General features: G+C 45.3%; 1 protein-coding gene and 1 long non-coding RNA gene across 2 annotated transcripts in view; one reads left to right on the top strand and one right to left on the bottom strand.

Moving 5' to 3' along the window:
* Positions 1 to 26,249, top strand: part of LOC307218895 — a 158,056-nt gene that overhangs the window by 113,551 nt on the left and 18,256 nt on the right. The gene's annotated exons all lie outside the window — the stretch shown is intronic.
* LOC307218733 (flavin-containing monooxygenase 5-like) lies at positions 2,538 to 25,848 on the bottom strand. The gene is made up of 9 exons (XM_079981515.1): positions 25,476 to 25,848; positions 22,454 to 22,591; positions 19,832 to 20,020; positions 15,932 to 16,094; positions 14,446 to 14,588; positions 12,922 to 13,121; positions 9,791 to 10,146; positions 9,262 to 9,334; positions 2,538 to 3,240 (listed from the first exon to the last, which is right to left on the bottom strand). The coding sequence occupies exons 2-9, from the start codon at positions 22,583 to 22,585 to the stop codon at positions 2,886 to 2,888; spliced, it is 1,611 nt and encodes a 536-aa protein (XP_079837641.1). The 5' UTR covers positions 22,586 to 22,591; positions 25,476 to 25,848; the 3' UTR covers positions 2,538 to 2,885.

Genomic DNA, 26,249 nt, shown 5'->3' with positions numbered 1-26,249 from the left:
TTGACAATGTCAAATCATATAACTGTCACACCTGAGCAAATTGCGGCAGAGGCTCCAAGTGTTGGTTCCTACATCTGGTCTCTGCCTGGCCACAAACCACCAACTCTCTGCGTCAGACTTAAGTGTTCCTGGAAAACGATTGGAAGCATTTTTCAATGGACATAAGTTAAAGGTGTATGTCTATGTGGCCAACTGAATGCTACAAAACAGTGTGCAAATGTTTGTGTTCTCTAGAACTCTTTTATCAGGCTGGCTATTAACAATGAAAGCGGGGATTTTTCAACAGAAAGAACTGGAGCCCAGTCAGTTGTGGATCTCAGATGACACCTTGTGGAAGGCAGAAGAATGGATGGGTTTAATGCTCAAGCCCTTCTCTGGGCCTGGACCTCTGGCGCTCGTGAGAACTGTAATTCTCTGAATAGTGTAGAAGCAGTTCTTAGAGAATTCTCAATTCCTTCCTGCAATGGAGGGTGCAGAGACCAACTTTTGCGCCTCTCCCATTCTGCACATTTTGTCCTAACTTTCAAGCTTGGGGCTTGCAGAGCGTCCTGCAACCAGCTTATCATTGGGCATTTGGGATGTGCGTCACAAAGCGCTATGTTCTGACACATGGCAACCACCTGCTGTCATTATGACATCAGATGATCATTGACAAGTGTGTGCTCCCCACCCCCCCCTGGGTGCAAGGAAATATAGGGAGGAATTCGGCATTCCACTCTTAGAAAGGTCTGTCTGCGTAGGCCCTTCTGCTTGCCCAATGGAACAATCTCCCCTCTGCTCCCCTGCATTCTATCCTGGGATTCTCCTCACACACACACCAAGTCATTTTGGGCCACGGGGGGGGGGGGCAGAAAGTGGGGAGAGATGGCACTGCTCTAGCAGAAGTCTTTGTGTGGGCTTCTGCTAAGCAGGACTAGCAAGCTGAATCTGGTCCCATGTAAAGGTAAAGGTAAGGCGCTCATCTCGCTTTACTGGCCGAGGGAGCCGGCGTACAGCTTTCGGGTCATGTGGCCAGCATGACTAAGCCGCTTCTGGTGAACGAGAGCAGCGCACGGAAACGCCATTTACCTTTCCGCCGGAGCGGTACCTATTTATCTACTTGCATTTTGATGTGCTTTCGAACTGCTAGGTTGGCAGGAGCAGGGACCGAACAACAGGAGCTCACCCCATCACAGGGATTCGAATTGCCGACCTTCTGATCAGCAAGTCCTAGGCTCTGTGGTTTAACCCACAGCACCACCCGCATCCCTTAGTTTGCCTATCCATGCCCTAAAAGGTTGCCCATCCCTGCTTGATATCTTACCGAAAATGTTTCATTTCATGCACTTCAGTAAACAGTCACTGTGATTAGCTCAGCATATTTTACGTTTTATTTCTTAGAAATTCAACAAGCATCCAGTTTTGACTTTCCCCATCTCACAGAAGCTTAAGCTGCTAGAGTTGCCCAGGGCCTTGTGGCATCTTAAAAGTTGGACAGATTTATTGTGTTATAAGCTGTTGTAGACTGACAGCTGCATGAATAAAATATTAACGTGGCTATTGCTCTGTAATTTCAAAAACTCACTTCTCAGGAGTTCAAAAGCCTGATCTGTGCAGGAAAAGATGGGGGATGTTCATAGAACTCATACAAGTTTATTATCTTCCATCATAACAGGGTTTGATTTCCTCTGGAACTTTTGAATGTGAGAGTCCTCAGATTAGGGTGCTGAACACACTGAGAGAGCCAGGGTGAGAGGGAAAATGATGAAAAAATGTTATTTATTAGGACAGAGTGACTTTTGCAGCTGTTGTGAAAGTTGCAAAATAACGAAGCACGGGACAGAGTGAGGGAGAAATTTCTGGAACCACAATGGGATATCAGCTCCGCCCAAGGCATGATGGATAACAGCAACAACCAGGAAAAGGCATACGTAACATTTTACATGGACAGGAAGAAACACCATGGACAGAATAACTGCCACACACAGGAAGAACAAGGATTATAAAACTTGTAGTTTTATAAATCATTTAATGTGTCAGCACGAATAGAAGTTATTAATATTGCAGTTGTTGTATAAGGGATTACAGTGGTGCCTCGCAAGACGAAAAGAATCCGTTCCGCGAGTCTCTTCGTCTAGCGGTTTTTTCGTCTTGCGAAGCAAGCCCATTGACGGCTTAGTGGATTAGCGCTATTAGCGGTTTAGCGGCTTTTAGCGGCTTATCGGCTTAGCAGATAAGCGGATAAGCGGCTTAGAAAAGGGGGGGGAGGGAAAAAAACCCGCAGGAACTTGCAAGACATTTTCGTCTTGCAAAGCAAGCCCATAGGAAATTCGTTTTGCGAAGCACCTCCAAAACGGAAAACTCTTTCGTCTAGCGAGTTTTCCGTCTTGCGAGGCATTCGTCTTGCGGGGCACCGCTGTATTATTATGACCGGAATGTAATTAAAATTAATAAGATTTTGGAATAAAGAAAATCATCAAACCATCAATTCTAGCATGCGGGGGGTCACCTTATCTAAATTATATAATTTGGTATTTGAACGATTGGCATTAGTAAATGGGTATTGTTATAATGAGGCTATGACTGGACTGTAATTGAAAACTAATAAAATGTATTATTTAAAAAAAAGAACAAAAGCAAAAAAGAATAGCAAGTATTATCCTGAATAAGCCTGTGAGGACAGAGTCCCCTTGGTTGTGTGAATGTTAACAAGCAGACTAGTGTAAGGGAGAAGGCTTTGGGGGAGGAATTCATTGCACGATCTATTTGCTGCGGAACAAGCTAGAGTTAACGTGTAACAGATTCTGCTCTCTTTAAAGCCACACCTGTTCTTCCCAGCATCCTAGATGTTTGCCAGCTACAAGGGTGTGCAGGTACAAGGAAATGGGTTCCCCTCTGGCTCCAATCTACAGGTAAGCTATTAGGATGACAAAGATGGCAAAACAGCCAAGCACTTTGATGAAGAAACAAGGCGTCGAAGGCAGACTGGTGCCCACGCAGCTCTGCAGGCCTCGGGTCTTGGTGGCCTTGACGATCCTCTCCTTCTGGGTCAGGATGGCGTTTCTGGCCCCCTCCCACTTCCCAGGCCCCATCAGACGGAACTGCGCCGGAGAGCAGGGCCCAAAGAACACCTCCCAGGCCAGCTTTGGGTCCGTCAGGATGAGACGCAGCAGGTTGGGCTTCACTCCCGACAGGGAGGCCAGTTCGTCCATGTGATCAACATACTGCACCTGCAGCATGGTGTGCTGGCTTGGCACATATCTAAGGAGAGAGGGGGGAATTGGAAGGCATTAGTTAGACCCCTGGGCTTGCCAATCAGAAGGTTGGCGGTTCGAATCCCCGTGACAGGGTGAGCTCCCGTTGCTCGGTCCCTGCTCCTGCCAACCTAGCAGTTCAAAAGCATGTCAAAGTGCAAGTAGATAAATAGGTACCGCTCTGGCAGGAAGGTAAACGGCGTTTCCGTGCGCTGCTCTGGTTTGCCAGAAGCGACTTAGTCGTGCTGACCACATGACCCGGAAGCTGTACGCCAGCTCCCTTGGCCAATAAAGCAAGATGAGCGCCGCAACCCAGAGTCGGCCACGACTGGACCTAATTGTCAGGGGTCCCATTACCCTTTACCTTTAAGGAGACGTTAAACCAGCGGTTCTCAACCTGTGGGTCCCCAGATGTTGTTGGACTACAACTCCCATCATCCCTGAGCTCTGGCCTTGCTAGCTAGGGATGATGGGAGTTGTAGTTCAACAACATCTGGGGACCAACAGGTTGAGAAAGGCTGCCTTAAACCATGGGTAGGCAAACTAAGGCCCGGAGGCCAGATCCGGCCCAATCGCCTTCTAAATCCAGCCCGCGGATGGTCTGGGATTCAGCATGTTTTTACATGAGTAGAATGTGTCCTTTTATTCAAAATGCATCTCTGGACTTCCGGGTTGGTGCCATAGCCGAATGGCGGATTCCCTCCGAGCTCCGGAGGGAATCTGCTCCACAGGGGTTGGGTCCTGCCGCGCCGGTGATGCGGGGACCCTCAAAAACCACGGGCACGGAAGCCCGTGGACCTGGTGACTCGGCGGGCACCGTTTGCGCCCCCCGACCCGCGAAGGAGCCTTTTTAAAGGCTGCGGAGCGGGGGATGGGGAGCGGTGCGGTGCTTCCCCTGCCGAGTGAAGCCGCAAGCCATTCGACCGAGAGCGCTGACTTCTTCTTTTGAAAATCTGGACTAAATTTGAACAACCCGTGAGTAATTTGGAAACTTGGATATTGGACTAAAAACTCTTTTGGATTCGGTACGAGCGGGGAGATGCAAAAAGGAAGTCCGTTTCCCCTGCCTTGTAAACAATCTGAAGCAAGGATTAAATAATTAAGGTCGAAAGACTATCTCATTTTTATTAGATTAAATTATTAATTACACGGATTGACTGTATAAGTAATTGTGCTGGAGGATAAGAGCTAACTTTGAGAGCTAAAGTCCCCCCCCAAAAAAACCCGGGAGCGATCCGCGAGAGGAGCCTGTGGAGGAGACGCAGAAGACTTTGACAGCTGTCAAACTAGCTGTCAAAGTGGGAGAAAATAGAGAACTTTATTTCTGATGTTTTTGCTGGCTACATTTGCTACAACATAGCAATAAATTGTTGAAAATAAAGAAGAATTGAAACAAGTTAACTGGACTGTTGGGCTGGAAGTGTAAAGGAATACTTAATAACCAGAATCCCTCTAGAGGGGGTTCAGGGACACTACAAGAATGGAAATTGGCCGGAAGATATTAGCCGATTTGGATGAGGTTGTCTTTCTCGTGAGAAAATTGGTAGAGCAAAGTTATGTTTTGTCTACAGTCCAGGCAGCTGAACAACAAAAGAAACTTGAGAAATTTGAGGAAGTGGAGAAAGAGATATTTGTTGAAAATGAGCAGCAGGAAGGAGGGGCTGAAATGGTACAGGAGGCAAAGGAGAGCCGGAGGCCTGTCAACATGGATATAAAAGAAAAAAAGGTTTGGATGATGAAAATTTGTTTTGAACTGAAGAAGGAGGAATGGAAAGATCTCCCTTTGTGGAGATCTGAAGATTTTGGGACATTTGGACCTAAAGGGATTAAGAAACAAGCTTTGAGTTCCACCTTTAAATATGGAGGCCCGGCTGGAAGAAACATGGACATTTTTGGGACAGAGCCCTTCCGAGATCTGGTGGTTAATGCAAAGGACTATCAAAAAAACCCGGCAGATAGGAGCTGAGAGGGAATTAAGAGCCTCTGATGTGAGGAATCCAGGCTGATACAAGATGGACTAATGGACAATGGTTTAGGGATTGAAACCGGGAAAGGGAGGGAGGGGTTTGGGAATCCGAAGGGTGTACAAACATATTTTGATTCTTTTTACTGTTTTTGCCTTTTTGTTTTCTCATAGGGGAATTCGTGTAAGGGAAATTGGATCGACCTTAGCAAAAGTTTTTAAGCATAATGATTAATGTATATAAGTTAAAACTTGATATATAAATTGAATTAAGTATAATAACAAACTAGGGTTAAAAATTAGGGACAAGAACTTGTTGAATAAATATTTGGACGTGGAATACAAGAAGGGGAGGCGAGGAGAAGTCGCGGAAGAAGGTTATTGAAAATTAGGATTCTAAATGTTGAAGGTTTTTTTTTTCTTTTTTCTTTTTCTTTTTTTGCTTTGTTATCTTTTGGTTTTTGTGTATTTTTTGAAATTATAATAAATATCATTTAAAAAAAATGCATCTCTGGGTTATTTGTGGGGCATAGGAATTCGTTTATCCCCCCCCAAAAAAAAATATAGTCTGGCCCCCGACAAGGTCTGAGGGACAGTGGTCTGGCCCCCTGTTGAAAAATTTGCTGACCCCTGCCTTAAATGCGGCTCCAGCTTGGTCTCCCTACAGCCACACCCTCTCCCCTTTGCCAAGTTTGGTGCATTTGGCTGCTTTTAATCCCAGGGAGCAAGACTCATCATTTCCAGTGGCAACACACTCCCTACTCCTGCGAGAGGCTTCAGGACAGAACTGCAGGGTTCCCTTTCCTGTGGATGGGAGAGCATTGGAGACTTATCATCTCTTGTGGATATTTGCTTTGTTTACAAATATCCAGGCTGGGCAGAGGCTCCACATCTTAGCAGGCAACAAAGTTGGTACCGTATTTTTCACTCTATAAGACGCACCAGACCATAAGACGCACCTAGTTTTTGGAGGAGGAAAACAAGAAAAAAAATATTCTGAATCTCAGAAGCCAGAACAGCAAGAGGGATCTCTGTGCAGTGGAAGCAGCAATCCCTCTTGCTGTTCTGGCTTCTGGGATAGCTGTGCAGCCTGCATTCGCTCCATAAGACGCACACACATTTCCCCTTACTTTTTAGGAGGGAAAAGGTGAGTCTTATAGAGCAAAAAATACGGTATTTATCTACTTGCACTGGCGTGCTTTCGAACTGCTAGGTTGGCAGGAGACGGGACTGAGCAACGGGAGCTCACCCAGTCATGGGGATTTGAACCGCCGACCTTCTGATTGGCAAGTCCTAGGCTCTGTGGTTTAACCCACAGTGCCACGCGCATCCCTGCAGTCTTCTTTAGGTGAAAGAAGCTGGGGAAGCACGGCTGGGGGGGGGAATAATTAATTTTTTATTCATTTCCCTCCCCCCAAAAAACGAGGTGCGTCCTATGGGCCGGTGTATATATATAGTTTTTAGTTTTTGCATCAGGTCACCAAAGAGCAACTGTGGACTGGAAGGATGCTTCAGCCTCAGTCAACTCACTGCTCTTTCTGCTTCCCTGACTCCTAGTTGAAAGGGGAAATGTCAGGGAACTGCCATCGGAGCTTAGGGTGGTGGAGAGGCTCTCTGATGCTGGGAGACCCTCGGATGCGGAGGAGGGAACCAGCAGGGGGAGAGGGAGAGTTTCCGCTGAAGCAGGAGGGGAGGCAGAGGAGACAGAGTCAGAGATGAGGCTCAGAGACGCTTCAAGCGAGACCAGTGGTGAGAGCTCAGGACCTCCTCTTGGAACGCCCACTCTGCGCAGAAAGCTGTCGCGCAGGGAATCAAGGAGGAGACTTTCTGTCAAAGAACTTTTATGCTGGAAGAAATTCAGGAAACGCCCACTGACGGATTCTGCCAGCGATTAAGGCAGTCACGCACTTATGGCTGCGCGGAGAGGGAGAGTTTAAAACTAACTACAAAACGGTGAGCGTTTTAGCGCTTACGCACAAGCAGCCCCTTTATCCCATTACAGGAAACTAGCCCCAAACTGTTCCTCTGCCCCACATCCTATTGCTCAAGGGTTACTAGTCTTCCCAAATTGGTGGTCAAAGGTCACACACTTGCCACCCTATTCAAACACTGGGGGAATCCTGCAGGGGAAAAGCTTGTACACTGGCACAAATATTGCTTTTCTGCCACATTTTATCAATGTGCATGTACCAGCAATGTAGAGGTGAAAAACGACATGAACTATTGGGAAGCTCTGGCAAACTACACATTTGAAGAACACTCTATGTAATGGATGTATAGGGGTTGTTCGTGCGTAAGTTGCCACCACTCCTGGCTAGGTAGCCTGGTTAAACCTTTCCTGACTGGACAGCCTTCACTTCGTGGCTGTTCAGTCGCTAGCAGAATCCGTCAGTGGGCATTTCTTAAACTTCTTCCAGCACAGAAGCTCTTTGACGCCAAGTCTATGCCTACTTTCCCTGCGCGGAAGTCTTCTGCGCAGGGTGGGTGTGGACAGAGGAGGACCTGTGCTCTCCCCGCTGGTCTCCAGCGAAGAGTCCTGGAGACCCCTCTCCGATTCCCCCAACCGCCCCCCTTTATCCCTGGTGTTACGCTGATTTCCTTCCCCAGCCGATGAGTTCCCTCTCTCCCTGCTTGGCCCTTCTCCGGCATCGCTTGGGAGCCCTGCCTCCACTTCTGTCTCCGATGTCATTTCCTTTTTTTTTTTATATAATAATAATTTTTATTCTTTTTTCAAGCAGATAACAAAAGCAACACAAATCAACAGAATTTCCAACTGATCGTTTCATACCCTTCTTTCTTTTGACTTCCCCATACCTCCCCATCCCTGCATCCTTGTTTATTGATTCTTTAGCAACCCTTAGGTCCATTATCTTAATTCCCTTTCATAAGAGTTCATTTAGTTTTTTTTGATTACTGCTGCAATTTCTTTACCTCTTACCCCCTGACATCTTAACATTCATCAATTTTACAATTGTTCTTAAGATATATTTTAAATTTCTTCCAGTCCTCTTCCACTGTCTCTTTCCCCTGGTCACGGATTCTGCCCGTCATCTCGGCCAGTCCCATAAAGTCAATCACCTTTGTTTGCCATTCTTCCAGAGTAGGTAGTTCTTGCGTCTTCCAATACTTTGCCAGTAGAATTCTTGCTGCTGTAGTGGCGTACATAAAAAAAATCCTATCCTTCTTTAACACCACTTGGCCAACCATGCCCAAAAGGAAAGCCTCTGGTTTCTTAGGAAAAGTCCACTTAAGGACCTTCTTAATTTCATTATAGATCATTTCCCAGAAAGCTTTAACCCTTGGGCAGGTCCACCAAAGATGGTAGAAGGTGCCTTCAGTCTCATTACATTTCCAACATTTATTATTAGGCAAATGGTAAATTTTTGCAAGCTTGACTGGGGTCATGTACCACCGATAGATCATTTTCATAATATTTTCTTTTAAAGCATTACATGCAGTAAATTTGATACCGGTGGTCCATAACTGTTCCCAGTCAGCAAACATAATATCATGACCGATATCTTGTGCCCATTTAATCATAACTGATTTCACCATTTCATCCTGTGTATTCCATTTCAACAGCAAGTTATACATTTTTGATAAGTTCTTAGTATTGGGTTCCAACAGTTCTGTTTCTAGTTTTGACTTCTCTTTCTGAAATCCTATTTTTCTGTCCTGTTTAAATGTCTCATTTATCTGATGATAATGCAACCAATCTCGAACCTTAGGCTTTAGTTTCTCGTAACTCTGAAGTTTCACCCTTTCCCCATCATATTCTAAAATTTCATGATATTTTGGCCATTTAGAGTCCATATTAAGCTTTTTTACTTCCCTAGCTTCCATTGGTGACACCCACCTAGGGGTTTTACTTTCCAGCAGATCTTTATATCTAATCCAAACATTATACAATGCTTTCCTCACACTTCTGTCTCCGATGTCATTTCCTGACACTCTACAAAGCTAGAAATGAGACACAAGCTTCCAAGACCATGAAATTTAGCATGCTGAAGTCCCAGGAGAAATCAACATCCTTCACTGTAAGTATGGAAAGATGGCACAACCTACCGTTTCTCATTATACTTGGCTTTCTCGGTAATGTCAGCCATCATTTCATCCTCTGAAGGCAACTTGAGCAAGCCTGAAAAACAACACACACATAGGTAATAATAATAATATTAATAATATATTTATTTGTTTGTTTATTTATTTACTTATACCCCACCCATCTGGCTGGGTACCAGTTAAGCATTTCAAATAAAGGATCGGCTGCCCAATTGTTTCGCAGCTCTCTTTCTCCTGACCAAGAATGCAAAAAGCTGCTCATTTCTTCCTGTTCTCTCGGGTAAAACTCTGGTTCAAGCCCTGGTCTCCTTGCCTACTGCAACCTCTCTCATAACTCAGTCCTCTCCCAGACACAGCTATGCAAACACATGGTTGGATTAGAAGCCACCTTTTCACACCCATGAGAATCCACCCATAATTCTTTGTTGTTCCAGCATGGATCAGGGAGTTCATTATACAGAACAGAGCCCAAGCTGGAGACCTTAGCAGAGCAGTAGCTCGGGAATCCCCAGTGTATTCCTCTCTTCCTTACCCTTGAAGATTCTCGTGGCCCAGCGAGCTTGGAGTTCAGCTATTGGCATGATGGCTCCCAAAGGTTGAAGGAGGCCAATGATTGCCAGTGTGGGCTTTTCTAGCTGTGGTGGGAAGACAAACTTATATAGCGGGATCCAATTGTCCCTTGTCTGGATGACTCCCTCCTCAACAAAGGCAAATGAGTAGTTGTATCCTGTGGCAAAGATCACCACGTCAATGTCTTCCTCTCTGCTGCCATCTTCAAATATCACTCCTCTCTCAGTGAACTCCTTCACGTTTGGCTTCATGAGCACCCTGCCAGAAATTATGGCGTTCGGAAGGTCGTCAGCTGCAATCGGATACCTACTGAGGAACCTACGGAGCAAAGAAGGAAAGAGACCTTGAAGTGCTGCAACCTCTGGGTGGGTTGTTCTGTGCTTGCAGTAGTTTATTAAGATTTATTCCTTGGTTGTCTGTCACCCTCCAGTGTGCATGGCTCTTTACGAACAAAAAGGGAGAAGCCTTTGCTTCTCTGTGTGTATGTGTCAGGGACTGGACTGAGGAGGAATGGTGGGGACCACCCCCCTTCCTGAATCTTCCCAAGAAGAGGAGGACAGTATAGATTTAGAACAGTGGTTTGCAGAAGGTCATAGTTAAGAGGCTGCAGAGGGGAGAAGCTAGGAAATATTGGGAGAGGAGCAGCAGGAAGAAGAAGCACCAGGGGAGATACAGCTAACAGACTCAGTGTCTTTAGAAAGCATTCCTAACCACCCCCCTCCCAGGACCTGGTGTGCACTGAGGGTAGTAGAACAGAAAGCTCAGAGGCAGAAAGCACAGGTCAGCCGACACAGAGATGATGTATAATAGGAGAGACGGAGGGGGTGGGACTGTACTCGGAGCAACGACATTATCTAAGAGAGATGGCTTTTCTGTGTTCTCTCTCTGTGACTATTGAATAAAGACTTGGTAAGAACTCTTATTGTTATCTGCTTCTTGGCTGCCACCGTAGGAGGGATTGAATTCCTTGAAGCCAGACAGTATGGATACATACCGTATTTTTTGCTCTATAAGACTCACTTTTTCCCTCCTAAAAAGTAAGGAGAAATGTGTGTGCGTCTTATGGAGCGAATGCAAGCTGCGCAGCTATCCCAGAAGCCAGAACAGCAGGAGGGATTGCTGCTTTCACTGCGCAGCGATCCCTCTTGCTGTTCTGGCTTCTGAGATTCAGAATATTTTTTTTCTTGTTATCCTCCTCCAAAAATTAGGTGCGTCTTGTGGTCCGGTGCGTCTTATAGAGTGAAAAATACGGTATATATTTTCATGCACGTGGACAGAAAGAAGAATGGAGAGGAGATTATTACAAGTGAGGCCAGAGAGACTGGCTGCATGTTCCCTGTGGTGCCGGCCAGGATGGGGCGGGAAAGGCAGGTTGTGTCGAAGGATAAGGGGACTCTGAGAATGGAGGTGGTGGGAGGTCAGGCAGTGATGTGGGAGAGGAGGAATAAGAGAGGGGAGCTGGTTGATTCAGCCCCATCCATTTGGCTCTCACCGTTGGAAGCTATAAAGGTAAAGGGACCCCTGACCATTAGGTCCAGACGTGACTGACTCTGGGGTTGCATGCTCATCTCGCTCTATAGGCCGAGGGAGCCGGCGTTTGTCCGCAGACAGCTTCTGGGTCATGTGGCCAGCATGACTAAGCCACTTCTGGCGAACCAGAGCAGCGCACGGAAACGCCATTTACCTTCCCGCCAGAGAGGTACCTATTTATCTACTTGCACTTTGACGTGCTTTCGAACTGCTAGGTTGGCAGGAGCAGGGACCAAGCAACGGGAGCTCACCCCGTCGTCGCGGGGATTCGAACCACCGACCTTCCGATTGGCAAATCCTAGGCTCTGTGGTTTAACCCACAATGCCACCCGCGTCCATTGGAAGCTATAGCGGTAAAGAAAAAGAATCTGATAGAAGGGTGGACAGCTTAAAGAAATTTATTAAACCAAGAGGAAGGAGAGTATCCATTAAAATAATTTAAGGACTTATCAGGAAAATTAACAACATGGATACAGTATAATCATTTGAATGAAGTATTTAAGAAAGACAGGATACAAGGGTTTGGGGAACAAATATCCCAACTGAAGAGAGATCTGTTGGAAAGTAATGTAAAAGTCCTGTCTAAAATGTATAAAATATTATTGGAATGGGAGATAAAGGATGAGCAAGTAAAATCCTCAATGATACACTGGACAATAGTTATTGGTTATAATCTAGATATGGAAGCATGGGAACGATAGTGGAATATGGATATAAAATTTACAGCATGTTATGGTCTAAGAGAAAATTATATGAAAATGTTATATCGGTGGTACCTAACACCGAATAAATGGCAAAAATGTATAAATCAATATCAAATAAGTGTTGGAAGTGTAAAGAGAAAGAAGGTTCTTTTTGACCATATGTGGTGGTCTTGTTGTAAGGTTAAAGCTTAACTGGGAAATGATATATAATGAATTGAAAAAGATGTTTAAAATAATGTTTGTAAAAAAAAAACAAAAAACCAGAAGCTTTCCTTTTGGGAATTATAGGCATAGAACTACCCAAACTGTGTCGAAATTTATTCATGTATGCAACTACAGTGGCAAGAATGTTACTTGCCCAAAAATGGAAAGAAGAAGACGTCCCAGCGAAAGAAGAATGGATATAAAAACTTATGGAATATGCAGAAATGGCTAAACTTATAGGAAAAATAAGAAATCAAGATAACAAACTTTTAATAAAAGAATGCAGATGGTTCCTTGAATATTCACAAGAAAAAGAAGAAATGCGAAAAACAGCAAAGAAAGGCAGAATTCCCCACCCTTCACAATTCTCCGAGATTAAAGAAGAAGAAGAAGAAGAGTTTGGATTTGATATCCCGCTTTATCACTACCCGAAGGAGTCTCAAAGCGGCTAACATTCTCCTTTCCCTTCCTCCCCCACAACAAACACTCTGTGAGGTGAGTGGGGCTGAGAGACTTCAGAGAAGTGTGACTGGCCCAAGGTCACCCAGCAGCTGCATGTGGAGGAGCGGGGAAGCGAACCCGGTTCACCAGATTACGAGTCTACCACTCTTAACCACTACACCACACTGGCTCTCAAAAAGGTCTCTTGCCTTACCTGTGCTGGGGTTTTATACCATAGTTCTCATGATTAAACCTCGCGTTCAGCTTCTTCTCTCCCCACAGGTTCACCAGAGTGCAAGGAAGCATATTGCGAAGGAGGTTTTTGAAGCGTGTAAAATGAACCACGTCTAAGGGGTACCCATCATCGGAGACACGATTCACCACCCAGGTGCCAGTTCTGGTGCTCAGAAAGATCTATCCGGAGGAGACAGGGGCAGGTTAAGGAAGAAAAACCCACCACAGATGCCTGCTGAGAGCCAAGTGTAATGGAATCACATGTCCACATGTTCAGGCATAACCGACACATATATTAGAATGTGCTGGCAGTGTCCTTGTAGGGGTTTGACACACTATCCTTTGATACACGGCAGGTGGGGGAAACCATTTTGGAATATTATCCTACAGGGAGAACTCCAGTATATTTTCCCCTGTGGGTGAAAAATTGGTAGGATTTTGTAGGGGCTCCAAGAGCTAAGCAATCCCACCCTCTGTGGGTCCATTGCTCAACTTCAAAGTCACCCATGAATTGCCTTGTGTTTTGTTTTTAAATTGCATACAGTGGTGCCCCGCAAGACGAATGCCTCGCAAGACGAAAAACCCGCTAGATGAAAGGGTTTTCCGTTTTTCGAGGCGCTTTGCAAGACGAATTTCCCTATGGGCTTGCTTCGCAAGACGAAAACGTCTTGCGAGTTCCTGCGGTTTTTTCCCCCTTTCCCCCCCCCCTTTTTCTAAGCCGCTAACCTGCTAATAGCCGCTTAGCCGCTAAGCCGCTAAGAGCCACTAAGCCGCTAAGAGCCGCTAAGCCGCTAATAGCGCTAATCCGCTAAGCCGTCAATGGGCTTGCTTCGCAAGACGAAAAAACCGCTAGACGAAGAGACTCGCGGAACGGATTATTTTCGTCTTGCGAGGCACCACTGTATTTAGGAAAAAGATTCTGAGGCATCAAGTCCCATTGAGTTAAGTGAGACTTTCTCACAAATAAACACTTGCAGAATTAAGCAGTTAAGTGTCGCTAGCAGGAGCTCACTTCTCTTGGTTTCAGTGGCACTACAGGGCCCAAATGGGACGCAGGTGGCGCTGTGGGTTAAAGCCTCAGCGCCTAGGACTTGCCGATTGAAAGGTCGGCGGTTCGAATCCCTGCGGCGGGGTGCGCTCCCGCTGCTCGGTCCCAGCGCCTGCCAACCTAGCAGTTCGAAAGCACCTCCGGGTGCAAGTAGATAAATAGGGACCGCTTACCAGCGGGAAGGTAAACGGCGTTTCCGTGTGCGGCTCTGGCTCGCCAGAGCAGCGATGTCACGCTGGCCACGTGACCCGGAAGTGTCTCCGGACAGCGCTGGCCCCTGGCCTCTTAAGTGAGATGGGCGCACAACCCCAGAGTCTGTCAAGACTGGCCCGTACGGGCAGGGGTACCTTTACCTTTACCTTACAGGGCCCAAAGCTTGAGAAAGGTGCCGCAGAAAGATATTTATGAGAATATAAGGCAAATGATTTATTTGTTTTTTTCTTAAGTGAGCAGTACCTGCTTAGTGACATGGCTGAGGTCCACGGAGATGTCTGCTCCAGAATTTCCCAAGCCTATCACGAGGATTCGCTGGTCCCGGAATTTTTCAGGATGCTTATATTCTCGGCTGTGCATAATTTTCCCCTTAAACTTCTCAACACCTGTGAAAAGGAGAAATAAGCCATTTTGCATGATGCTGAGCAAGCTGTATCCTTGTTGCTTCCACTGTCAGGGGGAAGCCTCAAACTTAAACATCTGTACAGGTTTCACAGAGTTATCTGTGCCCCTAGCAAGGATTGTCAAGTCTGACATCGGCCCAGGGAGGAAATGCTCTTCCTCCAAGCAGAGATAATAATAATAATAAATATGCAGCCTAGGACCCACGTACCTACTAGACCACCTCTCCTGGTATGCCCCACGGAGGACATTAAAATCCACAAATGACAACACCTTGAAGGTCCCAAGTCACAAGGTTAGATTGGTCTCAACTAGGGCCAGGGCCTTTTCAGTACTGGCCCCAACTTGGTAGAATGCTCTGTCACAAGGGACTAGGGCCCTGCGGGACTTGACATCTTTCCGTAGGGCCTGCAAGACAGAGCTGTTCTGCCTGGCCTTTGGTTTGGACTCAGCCTTATGTTTCCCTCCCCTTATGGTTTTGATCTATGGGCCACTATTAAAATGAGGCAGCATTTTAAATTATATTTTAACCTGTATTCCCACACATAGTGCCTTAAATATTTGAGGTTGTCGATGTTGTTGTTGTTGTTGTTTAGTCGTTTAGTCGTGTCCGACTCTTCGTGACCCCATGGACCAGAGAACGCCAGGCACTCCTGTCCTCCACTGCCCCCCGCAGCTTGGTCAGACTCATGCTGGTAACCTCAAAAACACTATCCAACCATCTCGTCATGGTTCTTACATTCCAGGTTCCTATGCAATATTTTTCTTTACAGCATTGGACTTTCCTTTCGCTTCCAGGCATATCCGCAACTGAGCGTCCTTTCGGCTTTGGCCCAGCTGCTTCATCAGCTCTGGATCTACTTGTACTTGCCCTCCGCTCTTCCCCAGTAGCATGTTGGACGCCTTCCGACCTGAGGGGCTCATCTTCCAGCGTCATAACTTTTATATGCCTGTTGTCTTTGTCCATGGAGTTTTCTTGGCAGGGATACTGGAGTGGCTTGCCGGTTCCTCCTCCAGGTGGATCACGTTTGGTCAAAACTCTCCACTATGACCTGTTCATCTGGGGTGCCCTGCTCGGCATAGTTCATAGCTTCTCTGAGTTCTTCAAGCCCCTTCGCCACGGCAAGGCAGTGATCCATGAATAAATATTGTCCATATTATCCATGAATAAATATTGTCGATGTTACTATGTTATAAATATTCTAAGACACCCAAATACCCTAAAAAGAATAGCGGGGTGAACCATACTCCTGCCACGGGGATTCTGCTTTCGTACGGGTTCCCCAGAATTCTCAAGCAGTTGACCACATCAGAAAATCCCACCTACCAGGAAACAAATCCAGTGGGAAATAAGGATCTATGTGGTGTCCAGTGCAGACCAGGACAGCATCAAAGATGGCAGATTCCTGCTTCCCATATATTTCACTTACAACCTCCCATTGGCCAGTAATGGGGAAATCTGGACGTTTCTTTATGCTGCAGACACAGGCCTTGAAAGACAAGGGAAATGGTTTTTATGTTTGGCTTTATATGCACATTTCACAGCAATGAAGCACATGAATTAAAATATGCTCACAAAGGCCAGTGAGTGGGGTTGCAAAGTGGAACATGTATCAGACTGGGGGGGGGGGGTCACGGAGATGAGGGCCGGATTTAGGTTTGATGAGGCCCTAAGCTACTGAAGGTAATGGGGCCCTTTATATGTCCAGCTGTCCTTTGTCAACAACAAATTGTCCCTGTTTTTTGTGTTGAATATATGCTATGGACCTAATAGGTACTAATAGGTATCTAAAGCCATTTGCACATGCAGAATGTAGGCACCCTATATATAGAAACACAACACAAAACACTGTTGCTGTATGTCGGTTTTATTTTATTTGTTTTTTATCTAATATTTTGGAAATGTACATCCAGGTTGTTTTTTTCCTTTAAAATTTTTGGGGGCCCCAAGAGAGTGGGGTCGTATGCTATAGCTTGTTTAGCTTATACATATATCTGTCACTGTCACTGAGCCCGGCCTTGGCTGGGGAGGGTGGGGTATAAATAAATTATTATTATTATTATTATTATTATTATTATTATTATTATTATTATTATTAGACATAAAGGCCACCCCCCGCCACTGCCACCCCTCAATGAGGTGTTATAAACCTGTTCTTGGATAAGACCAGATCAGGTTCTAGGTGGGAGCTTAGATGGCTAAATCGTGCTCCTCCGCACAGAAAACAAGTACAGCCATTGTGCAAGTTTCCAAGGTGCGAGAGCCTTATAAAAACTGTACCATTTGAGACAAGATTGAACGTCCACATAAAATCATGTGAGGCCTCATCTACAATCTCATGTGGTACGAACCGTACTAGAGGAAGCTGACAAAACACGACTGTAGTTGCTGTGCACATTCAGAAGGCTCCGGTGCAATACTTGGCACTCCCAGGAAGGGCAGGAAACTGCGAGGGAGCACTGCTTAGCAGTCAGAGCTGACGAGAAGGCTGAACTGGATGGGCCAATAATATATCATACATAAAGGGAAAGGAAAAGGGAGCCCTGACCATTAGGTCCAGTCATGGCCGACTCTGGGGTTCCGGCGCTCATCTCGCTTTATTGGCCAAGGGAGCCGGCGTACAGCTTCTGGGTCATGTGTCCAGCATGACTAAGCCGCTTCTGGCAAACCAGAGCAGCGCACGGAAACGCCGTTTACCTTCCCACCAGAGCTGTACCTATTTATCTATTTGCACTTTGATGTGCTTTCAAACAGCTGACGGGAGCTCACCCCGTCGTGGGGATTCGAACCGCTGACCTTCTGATCAGCAAGCCCTAGGCTCTGTGGTTTAACCCACAGCACCACCCGTGTCCCATATTATACATAATGAAATCATAAAACATATATAATAAAAGCGTGTTCTCCTTCATGGAGAGCACGTGTTGCAGTGGGGGCCGCCAGGACACTCCAAAGTTGGGGGGCGGGCTAATTGATTGTTGGCCACTGATGCGATTGGGGCTTCCCTTGTTGTTGGGAAGAAGTTAATGTTGCCATTTATTGACTGACAGCCAGAAATAGTAAAACTCCTTGCACGAGGCTAGGGCTTCCTCTTTTTGCCCGTGCATTGGATTGCCCGTCCCTCCCTCCCTAGAATAGGGTTGTTTGCTTTGACCTTGCTATGCCTGTCATGGGGTCGTCTGCTTTGGAGCGGGGGCCTGGTAGGAATTTTATCCATCTGGCTGATTGGCTGGGGCCATTTGGTTTTTGCCTACTGCGTAGCAAATCGTCACAACTTGTAAGGTTTGCGGTTAGGCATTGGTTTATGGTTTGGTTGGTTGAGGGGCATGGATTGGCTGTGCCTGCCCCTCTATTGCTGCTGCTGCAAGGGATTCCGTTAAAGGAATTGGGAGCTAACTATTGCTTGTCCACTCTGTCAAGGGGGCTCGGGTCATAGCAATGAGCTCCTGGTTGCATTTGGGGTGAGGGCAGGTTCCCTGCTCCGCGTAACCCCCAAGTGTATTCCCCCATTCTGACTTTCGCATCGTGCGGAATTGGCTGGTTTCATCGTGCGGAATCAGTCTGTCCCCCATGGTGGGGGCAGATAGTCGCAACCAATGCCTATGCAACCACTCACAAATTTGTATTTTAATAAAGTTGTGGCCAAAATTATGCCAAAAATCTTAAACAAAAATTTCTGTGTGATGTGTGAGTTATTGGGGTGGACCTGGGGACCTCGACACGCAAATATCACGGTTGTGGTGGGGTGTCAAAATGCCCCCCAACCCAACCATTCCAAATGTGCTTTTAGCTTATTATATCAGAGGCTGTCTTTTTAAAGCCTTGTAACTTTGTGCCTCTTTAGAGTATAAAATTTGTTGGGGGGGGGGGTGTTTACAAATTTCCCTTCAAACATGTTGAAAGTTGCCTTTGTGGCCTTTTATTTGTGTGCTTGTTTATATCTTGCCTTTACCCCAAGGCAGCTCATAACATGAAAACAGTTTTAAAACACTCAAAGGATACGCACTCACCCACAATTAAATAAAAAACCTTATTAAAAGCATCATTTGAGTTTAAAACCATTTAAAGGAAAGGAAGTGGGAGGCACGGCAGGAGAATCTACGGTACTTCTGTTTTCCATTCCCAGCTGTTTTCCACCATCCCTACTGTGATCATGCTTGGTGCTGCCTTGGTAGCCAGACAACAGGTAGGCAAAGATCACGAGGCTCCAAAAATAACAGATTGGCAAATCAAATTACAGGAATTGGTGGAGATGGCTCAGTTGACTAGCAAACTCACAGGAAACTCAAAGCAAAAATACAATAATAGTTTTGACTCGGTGCTAGCATTCGAGTGATAAAGGAACTAAAAGGAGGTGGACAACAATTAAGCATTTATTATGTTTTCAGAATGTATTGGAAAATTTATATAGAAAGGTTTATTGTTTTGTGTACATTTGATTGTAAGATAAAATATATGCAAAGGGACTTGACAGGAAGTCAAAGGTGAAGAAAAGATTTTATAAGATAAAAGGGGGAAAATATTTACTTTCATTATTATTGTGTGTGTGTGTGTGTGTGTGTGTACATATGTGTGTTTTTGTATGGAATGTTTGGGAGGAAATAAGACGGTAAATAACAAATATCAAACTATATTGATGTATGTAATTTTATTTCTTAATTATATTTAGTGGTAGTATGGTTGTAATGTTTTTTTGTAACATGAAATCATTCAGTAAAAGGTATTTTAAGAGAGAGAGGGGGGGGGAGAGAACAGGGGTAGGCAATCTAAGGCCCAGGGGCTGGATACAGCCCAATTGCCTTCTCAATCCAGCACATGAATTGTCCTGGAATCAACGTGTTTTTACATGAGTAGAATGTGTCCTTTTATTTAAAATGCATCTCTGGGTTATTTGTGGGGCATAGGAATTCAGCACATGAATTGTCCTGGAATCAACGTGTTTTTACATGAGTAGAAGGTGTCCTTTTATTTAAAATGCATCTCTGGGTTATTTGTGGAGCATAGGAATTCAGCACATGAATGGTCCTGGAATCAACGTGTTTTTGCATGAGTAGAATGTGTCCTTTTATTTAAAATGCATCTCTGGGTTATTTGTGGGGCATAGGAATTCATTCATATATTTTTTTCAAAATATAGTCCGGCCCACCACATGGTCTGAGGGACGGTGGACTGGCCCACGACTGAAAAGGGTTGCTGACCCCTGCCATAGAATGAGGCTAGGCTTCTTACCTTGAACCGTATGTGTCTGAGCAAGTCAAAGTGTTCTGCATACATCCTGAAGTACTCCATCACTTTGCTATGGTGCATGTAGTTTGGGTACTCAGCAGGGATAGGGAAGTCACTGTAGCTCATCATCTCCTTTGAGGTATTGATGGTTAGAGATTTATAAATGCTGGCCTGGCCCCCAATATCGTGCTCCTGAAGGAAATTGCAGAATTAAGAACAGGGCTTCTAAAGCTGAACATAGATAATGTGTGGTTTTTTTTTCAGGTACTTAGTACCTGAAGGCACAGTCTGACCCCTCCTTCTGTAATCTGCATAGAACTCTAGCCCGATGGTTGCCATTAATTTGATTTTTAAATGAACTGATTTTTAGAATGTATTTCAATTAATTGATGGTGATTTTATGTAAACTGTGTTATTTTTACTGTTGTTAGCCGCTCTGAGCCCGGCTTTGGCTGGGGAGGAAGGGATATAAATAAAATTATTATTATTATTATTATTATTATTATTATTATTATTATTATTATCATGGCTCCAGGCTATGGTTTCTGATCTAGCACATTTTGCCAGGTTTCCATAGTGCTTCAAAAACCATTTTTGACCAGAGACCCATAGTGAAACTTAAAGAATGAAAGTAGCTCATTTTCAAGGCCCTGGGAAAACGTGCAGCTTTTCTTAAACTAGGAGCTTAGCAATGTGTATATCGTTGTTCTATATCTTACTGGCTTCATCAAAACAAATATTCAGAATCTGCAAACTATTATCCTGTGATTCACACTTTGAGAAACTTCTGTTTCAGAATGCAAAGCATTTTTTAGCATTGACTGTTTGAATCTTTCAGCCATTTTGATTTTGGCCTGTTCTAAATCTGAAATACAGTGGTGCCTCGCAAGACGAAAAGAATCCGTTCCGCGATTCTCTTCGTCTAGCGGTTTTTTCGTCTTGCGAAGCAAGCCCATTGACGGCTTAGCGGATTAGCGCTATTAGCGGATTAGCGGCTTTTAGCGGCTTTTAGCGGCTTATCAGCTTAGCGGATAAGCAGATAAGCGGCTTAGCGGCTTAGAAAAAAGGGGGGAAAGGGGGGAAAAGTCGGGGAAACTCGCAAGACATTTCGTCTTGTGAAGCAAGCCCATAGGGAAATTCATTTTGCGAAGCGCCTCCAAAACGGAAAACCCTTTCGTCTAGCGGGTTTTTCGTCTTGCGAGGCATTCGTCTTGCGGGGCACCACTGTATCACTTGCAATCACAACCTCTTCCCAAGAATAGCCAGTCAGATATCTCACCTGTGATTTGTCCCCAGCTAAATGAAAATTCCTTTCAACCACCCATGGCTTACTGCTGCTGCTGACAGAGGATGTTGTGCTCAGATATACAAAGGTTTTTATAGGATCTTCCCAGGATTAGCAATCCCTCCCCCACCCAAATATAACTTTGATCTCCCAGCCTCTTTTTCTTCCCCCACATATTCTTTAAGCAGATACAGGTGGACAAAGCAGAAACAAAACACCATTCTCTTTGCTGGATGCTGATCCTGACGCAAGGGGCACTATTGCTGTTTGCACATGGACATTTTGCTATTCCCTTGTAAACAGAGCCGTCTTTCCCATAGGGCTTAGTGGTTCATTGCGCCAGGGCACCAGCCTCTCAGGGGCACTCCAGTGAGTGGGGGGAACTGCGCAGCTTTGTGAGCGGCCTACGCTTTCCCTGCACGCACGCCAGCTGCGCCCTGCAAACTACAGTGGTGCCTCGCAAGACGAAAAGAATCCGTTCCACGAGTCTCTTCGTCTTGCGGTTTTTTCGTCTTGCGAAGCAAGCCCATTGACGGCTTAGCGGATTAGCGCTATTAGCGGCTTAGGGGCTTAGCAGATCAGCTGATAAGTGGCTTAGCGGCTTAGCGGATCAGCTGTTAAGCGGCTTAGCGGATCAGCTGATAAGCGGCTTAGCGGCTTAGAAAAAGGGGGGGAGGGAAAAAAACCCGCAGGAACTCGCAAGACATTTTCGTCTTGCGAAGCAAGCCCATAGGAAATTTGTTTTGCGAAGCACCTCCAAAACAGAAAACCCTTTCGTCTAGCGGGTTTTCCGTCTTGCGAGGCATTCGTCTTGCGGGGCACCACTGTATATGGCTGGCAGGCATGCAGCTTGCCTCCCAAGCCTCCTTCCCTCCCTCACCCCACACCCCCAGTCTTCCCTCCATAAGGCAGCATCTCCCTCCCTCGAGAGCCAGTGTGGTGTAGTGGTTAAGAGCAGTGGACTCGTAATCTGGTGAAGCGGGTTCGATTCCCTGCTCCTCCACATGCAGCTGCTGGGTCACACTCCTCTGAAGTCTCTCAGCCCCACTCACCTCACAGAGTGTTTGTTGTGGGGGAGGAAGGGAAAAGGAGAATGTTAGCCGCTTTGAGACTCCTTCAGGTAGTGATAAAGTGGGATATCAAATCCAAACTCTCCTTCTCTTCTTTTTCTTCCTTCACCCCACACCCCCAGTCTTCCTTCCGTGAAAGTAGCATTTATTAGTACTCGGGAGGAGGCAGCGGCAGGAGCTAAAATGAACATTTGGGGGCGCTGGGCGGATCTTTGCACCCCGGTGCCACCTATGCTTGTAAAGAAACAACAAAGCCAGACTTTGACATACCTGGAACCTCCACAGCCCACCAATGTCTTCACTTCTTTCAAAACATGTTGGCTGGAGACCTTCATCCAAGCAGCATTTAATAGCGGTTAGGCCACTGGCCCCAGCTCCGATGACAGCAACCCTTTTCGCCATGCCAGCCTGCCACAACGACAACAATAATACTAATAATAATAATTTTATTATGTGTACCCCGCCTCAGCAATTCTGGGTGGCTTCCAGCAAATATAAAAACATAATGAACCATCACACAGTAAACAGCTTTCCTATACAGGGCTTGATACAAGGAGGCAGCAGACCATTGGTTTTCTCCAGTTAATTGTACAAATGATTGACCCCCCCAAAAGGGTCTCCAGCACTGCCTACCCTGTTAAAGCCAATTGAGGAGACACTGGGCAGAAAGGGTATTCAGTTCACTGAGAGGTGCTTCAATCAAGACACGGGGTGAATAAGATCACAAAGCCTGCGTGCCAAACATCGGGGGAAGCAGATACTTATACATATCTTGAAAATACCTGAGCTCATGGCTGATCTCTATATGGTAACCCAGGTCGGCGGAAAAACCTCAACAACTCTGGGCAAAACTTTTTTTTTTTTTTTTGCCAAAAAAAAGCTCAACAATGTTCACTTTTTGAAATATGGCAACCCGAGGTTTCGGTACGTCTGTACTTTCCAGACCCTAAAGATCTCATTTACTGTAATTTCCTAAGAAAATCCTTATGACCACTGCTCCTTGTGCATTTTTCTAATCTATGGGTTGTGCTGAAGAAGATTCCAGCGAAACAGTCAGATTATCCGGGATCACTGTCCTACGTTGTTATTCGCTTACTACTTTGGCACCATGAACCCCTAAAAAGTTTTACCGCTTAGCCCACAGGATAGCATCTATTACTTTTTCAACTATAGACTTATTATACTTCTACGGACTTTCAAAGATTAACAGACGTGTGTTCATTTGATTTCAAATATATTAGAGAATTTACAAGTGTACACATTTTGTTTTTGTTGTACTAAATTATGTATATTATGCAATAAGAATTGCAGTGCTATCTAGTATACTGGTCATCGTGTTGCTTGCATTGTTTGTTGTGTTAAGTTTGCAACACAGGGGTTTGTTGTTCTGCACTTTTTGAAATATGGCAACCCGACGTTTCAGTACATATGTACTTTCCAGACCCTAAAGATCACATTTACTGTATTTTGCTAAGCTGGTAGACACCTTATCTCTATTAGTGGAGCAGTCTGCAAATTCATGCAAGCATAAAAGGGCTTCTGCCAGACCATGAAGAAAACTTCATGTTAGAAATGTCCTAGTGATAATGATTGTCCATAATTGTCCACCTAGGCCTGGATCCCTTGTGGGCTGGCTATCAGACACATTATTGACATTAGAAGACATTCAACTGCTGCAAAAATAGGCAAGTTCATCCGTTTCTTCCACAAATTTTACATGGAAGCAAGTTTCACTCAAGCCAAAATCCTTTTGTTAGACACAAATGATAACAGGTCAAATGTGTCTCCTGCCTGAAGAATGTCCCCCATACACAATAGATTCTGGCACTGTTATAGGAATGGCCTCCCGCCCCCAGCATTTTACACTGATCTATCAGCTTTTTCAAAATTTCTGACTCATCTGATTCATCAAAAAGCATAAGTCCACATTTTATATAACCTATCTCTTCCATTAAAGATACTGAGGGAGTTTTTGAAGTGTGCATGTATGATTATCCTTAAATGGTATGGTAGGTTTTTAAACTGTGTTACAGAAAGTCAGCCTATTGCAAATTGTGTAATGCATTCTCTGGGAGGTGGTCCAGTGGTATGGTGTTTGTGGTTTTTGTTTTATTAAGCCTGTAGAAATCAACTGCCTGAAATATTCTAATGCTTGAGTCTATATAGCTACCACATTTCCAATAAGCTCGGTGGTCCAATGTACCAGAGCACAGTAATTTATGTTATATATTGACAAATCGGGTCCTCTCTTAAAGAGGGCACATATTGCGGTGAGACCTGGAAAACCAACACCCTGTGTTGTGGGTGGGTACGATTGGTCAGCCACAACACCCGACTGGTAGGTCCCTCGAAGCTGGGTGCAATCTGGCCAATGGGATGCAGTCCAAACGGTTCGAGGGACCTATTTATGCCCATGCACGTGACCCAGAGCTTCCTCTTTCGGCGTGTGCATTTGGAACACCCACCCACCTCTCCCTACTTTTAGGGCTTTGTGCTTGACCTTGCTATGCCGTCGTGTGTCGTCTGTCGTTGGGACAGGGGCACGGCAGGAATTTTCCCCACTTGGCTCATTGGCTGCTGCCATTTGGGTTCACCTGCCGCGTAGCAAATTGTCACAACTTGTAATGTTGCAGATAGGCTCTGGTTCAGGTGATAGGGATGGGAGAAGCGTATTCTGTTAAAGGAATCCAGGGACTCAATGGTTTGGTCAACCCCTGAGAGGGGGTTGTGCCTGTGCCGGAGTCCAGGGGGACATTTGGGTGGCGGAGATAGCCTGTTCCCAGCTTTCCGCTTATCCAGGTGTTCACCCTTGGCTGACCTATGCTGGAACCCTGGGTCAGCGCTACCTGCATGGCAGGGTCAAACCAGAGCCTATGCAACCATTCACTTGCTGTAATCAATAAAGTTGTGGCCTAAATTCTGCCAAAAACCAAAACAAGAATTTGAGTCAAGTGTGAATTTATTTAGGGGGGAGGTTTATGGGTCTGAACACGCAAAAAAGCTATGCCAGAGGCACTATGCCAGAGGCTTTGCCCACCCTGACTTTCTCCATATCTCATAATGTAACCAAGGGAAACTATATTGAACTGCTGCTTAGCCTCTTTATTTTAAACAATCACCTGATGAACAGGTAGGGGGGACCTTGTAGAGTCTGATCCTACGAGGGATTCTTTCTGATGCAGACAATACAGCAGTCCTTACACATGATGACTGAGATAGTCTTGGTGTAGGCGGCAGCTGTGTGAATCTGTGTGGGCATTAATAAACAGAGATGCCATCTATCTCTACTTACGTGTCTGCTTTTGAGAACCTCTTTTTTCTCTCTTCAACAGCTCTTCGCTGAAGTTTCTCTTAGAAGTTGTATGCGAAGAAGGAACCCCTCAGAGGACTTCTCTGTTCCTGACTTCCACCAACTGTAGGAGGCAGTGTTTTAGATGGGTTACGGTGGGGCTGTCTTGATGTCTTATAAAACCACCTGACAATGAGGCCAGCCTACTATATCAGGATTAATGACCCCTCTGCCACCACCTCCCGCTCCTCAATTTAGTCCAGGACATTTTTATGATGGGCATCCCTGTGCTCTTTATTATCCCGATGGCAGACCACTAAATCACCCAAAGGTTAAATAATCAGAGCACATTGCTTAACAAGGTTAGATAATATCTGCTTGTATATGCGCCAGCAATTTCTAGTAATCAATTACATCAGATTAGAGGCAGAGAATTGCTTCATTTGATAACAATTTGTGGCTCTTCTGAAGATGGACTGTTTACATCTCCAAAAGCTTAGATTATCCCTTAAAGTCAGATATCTGCTTGTATACTTTCCATTAACCTGCAGTGATCAATTATGTCTGATAAGCTTTCCTACCATTAGCCAAATGAGGCAACAGATTTTGTATATCCTTAAGCACAGCTGAACAGGAAGCAGATCTGACCTATGGGGTACAACCCACCATAAAGTTCTTTTATGCAAGCCCCACTGAAAAGAACGGAAACTCTGCTCATGGAGTTCCTATGGAGTTCCAGAGTGAGCTAAGATAGGGTCACTTTTTTGATATGTCACT

Source organism: Podarcis cretensis, assembly GCF_951804945.1.
Source record: "Podarcis cretensis genome assembly, chromosome: 6".
Taxonomy (NCBI): Eukaryota; Metazoa; Chordata; class Lepidosauria; order Squamata; family Lacertidae; genus Podarcis; species Podarcis cretensis.
This window is presented reverse-complemented; position numbering and strand designations above follow the sequence as displayed.

Bases quoted from the DNA above. Each gene is read 5' to 3' on its own strand.
- LOC307218733 (XM_079981515.1), bottom strand. From the start codon at position 22,585: ATGGCGAAAAGGGTTGCTGTCATCGGAGCTGGGGCCAGTGGCCTAACC. The intron at 14,589-15,931 runs GTAGGTGGGATT...TCCTTTTCACAG, and splicing joins CCCACTGGATTTGTTTCCTG to GTGTTGAGAAGTTTAAGGGG. The intron at 13,122-14,445 runs GTACTGCTCACT...TCCTCCGGATAG, and splicing joins TCAGCCATGTCACTAAGCAG to ATCTTTCTGAGCACCAGAAC.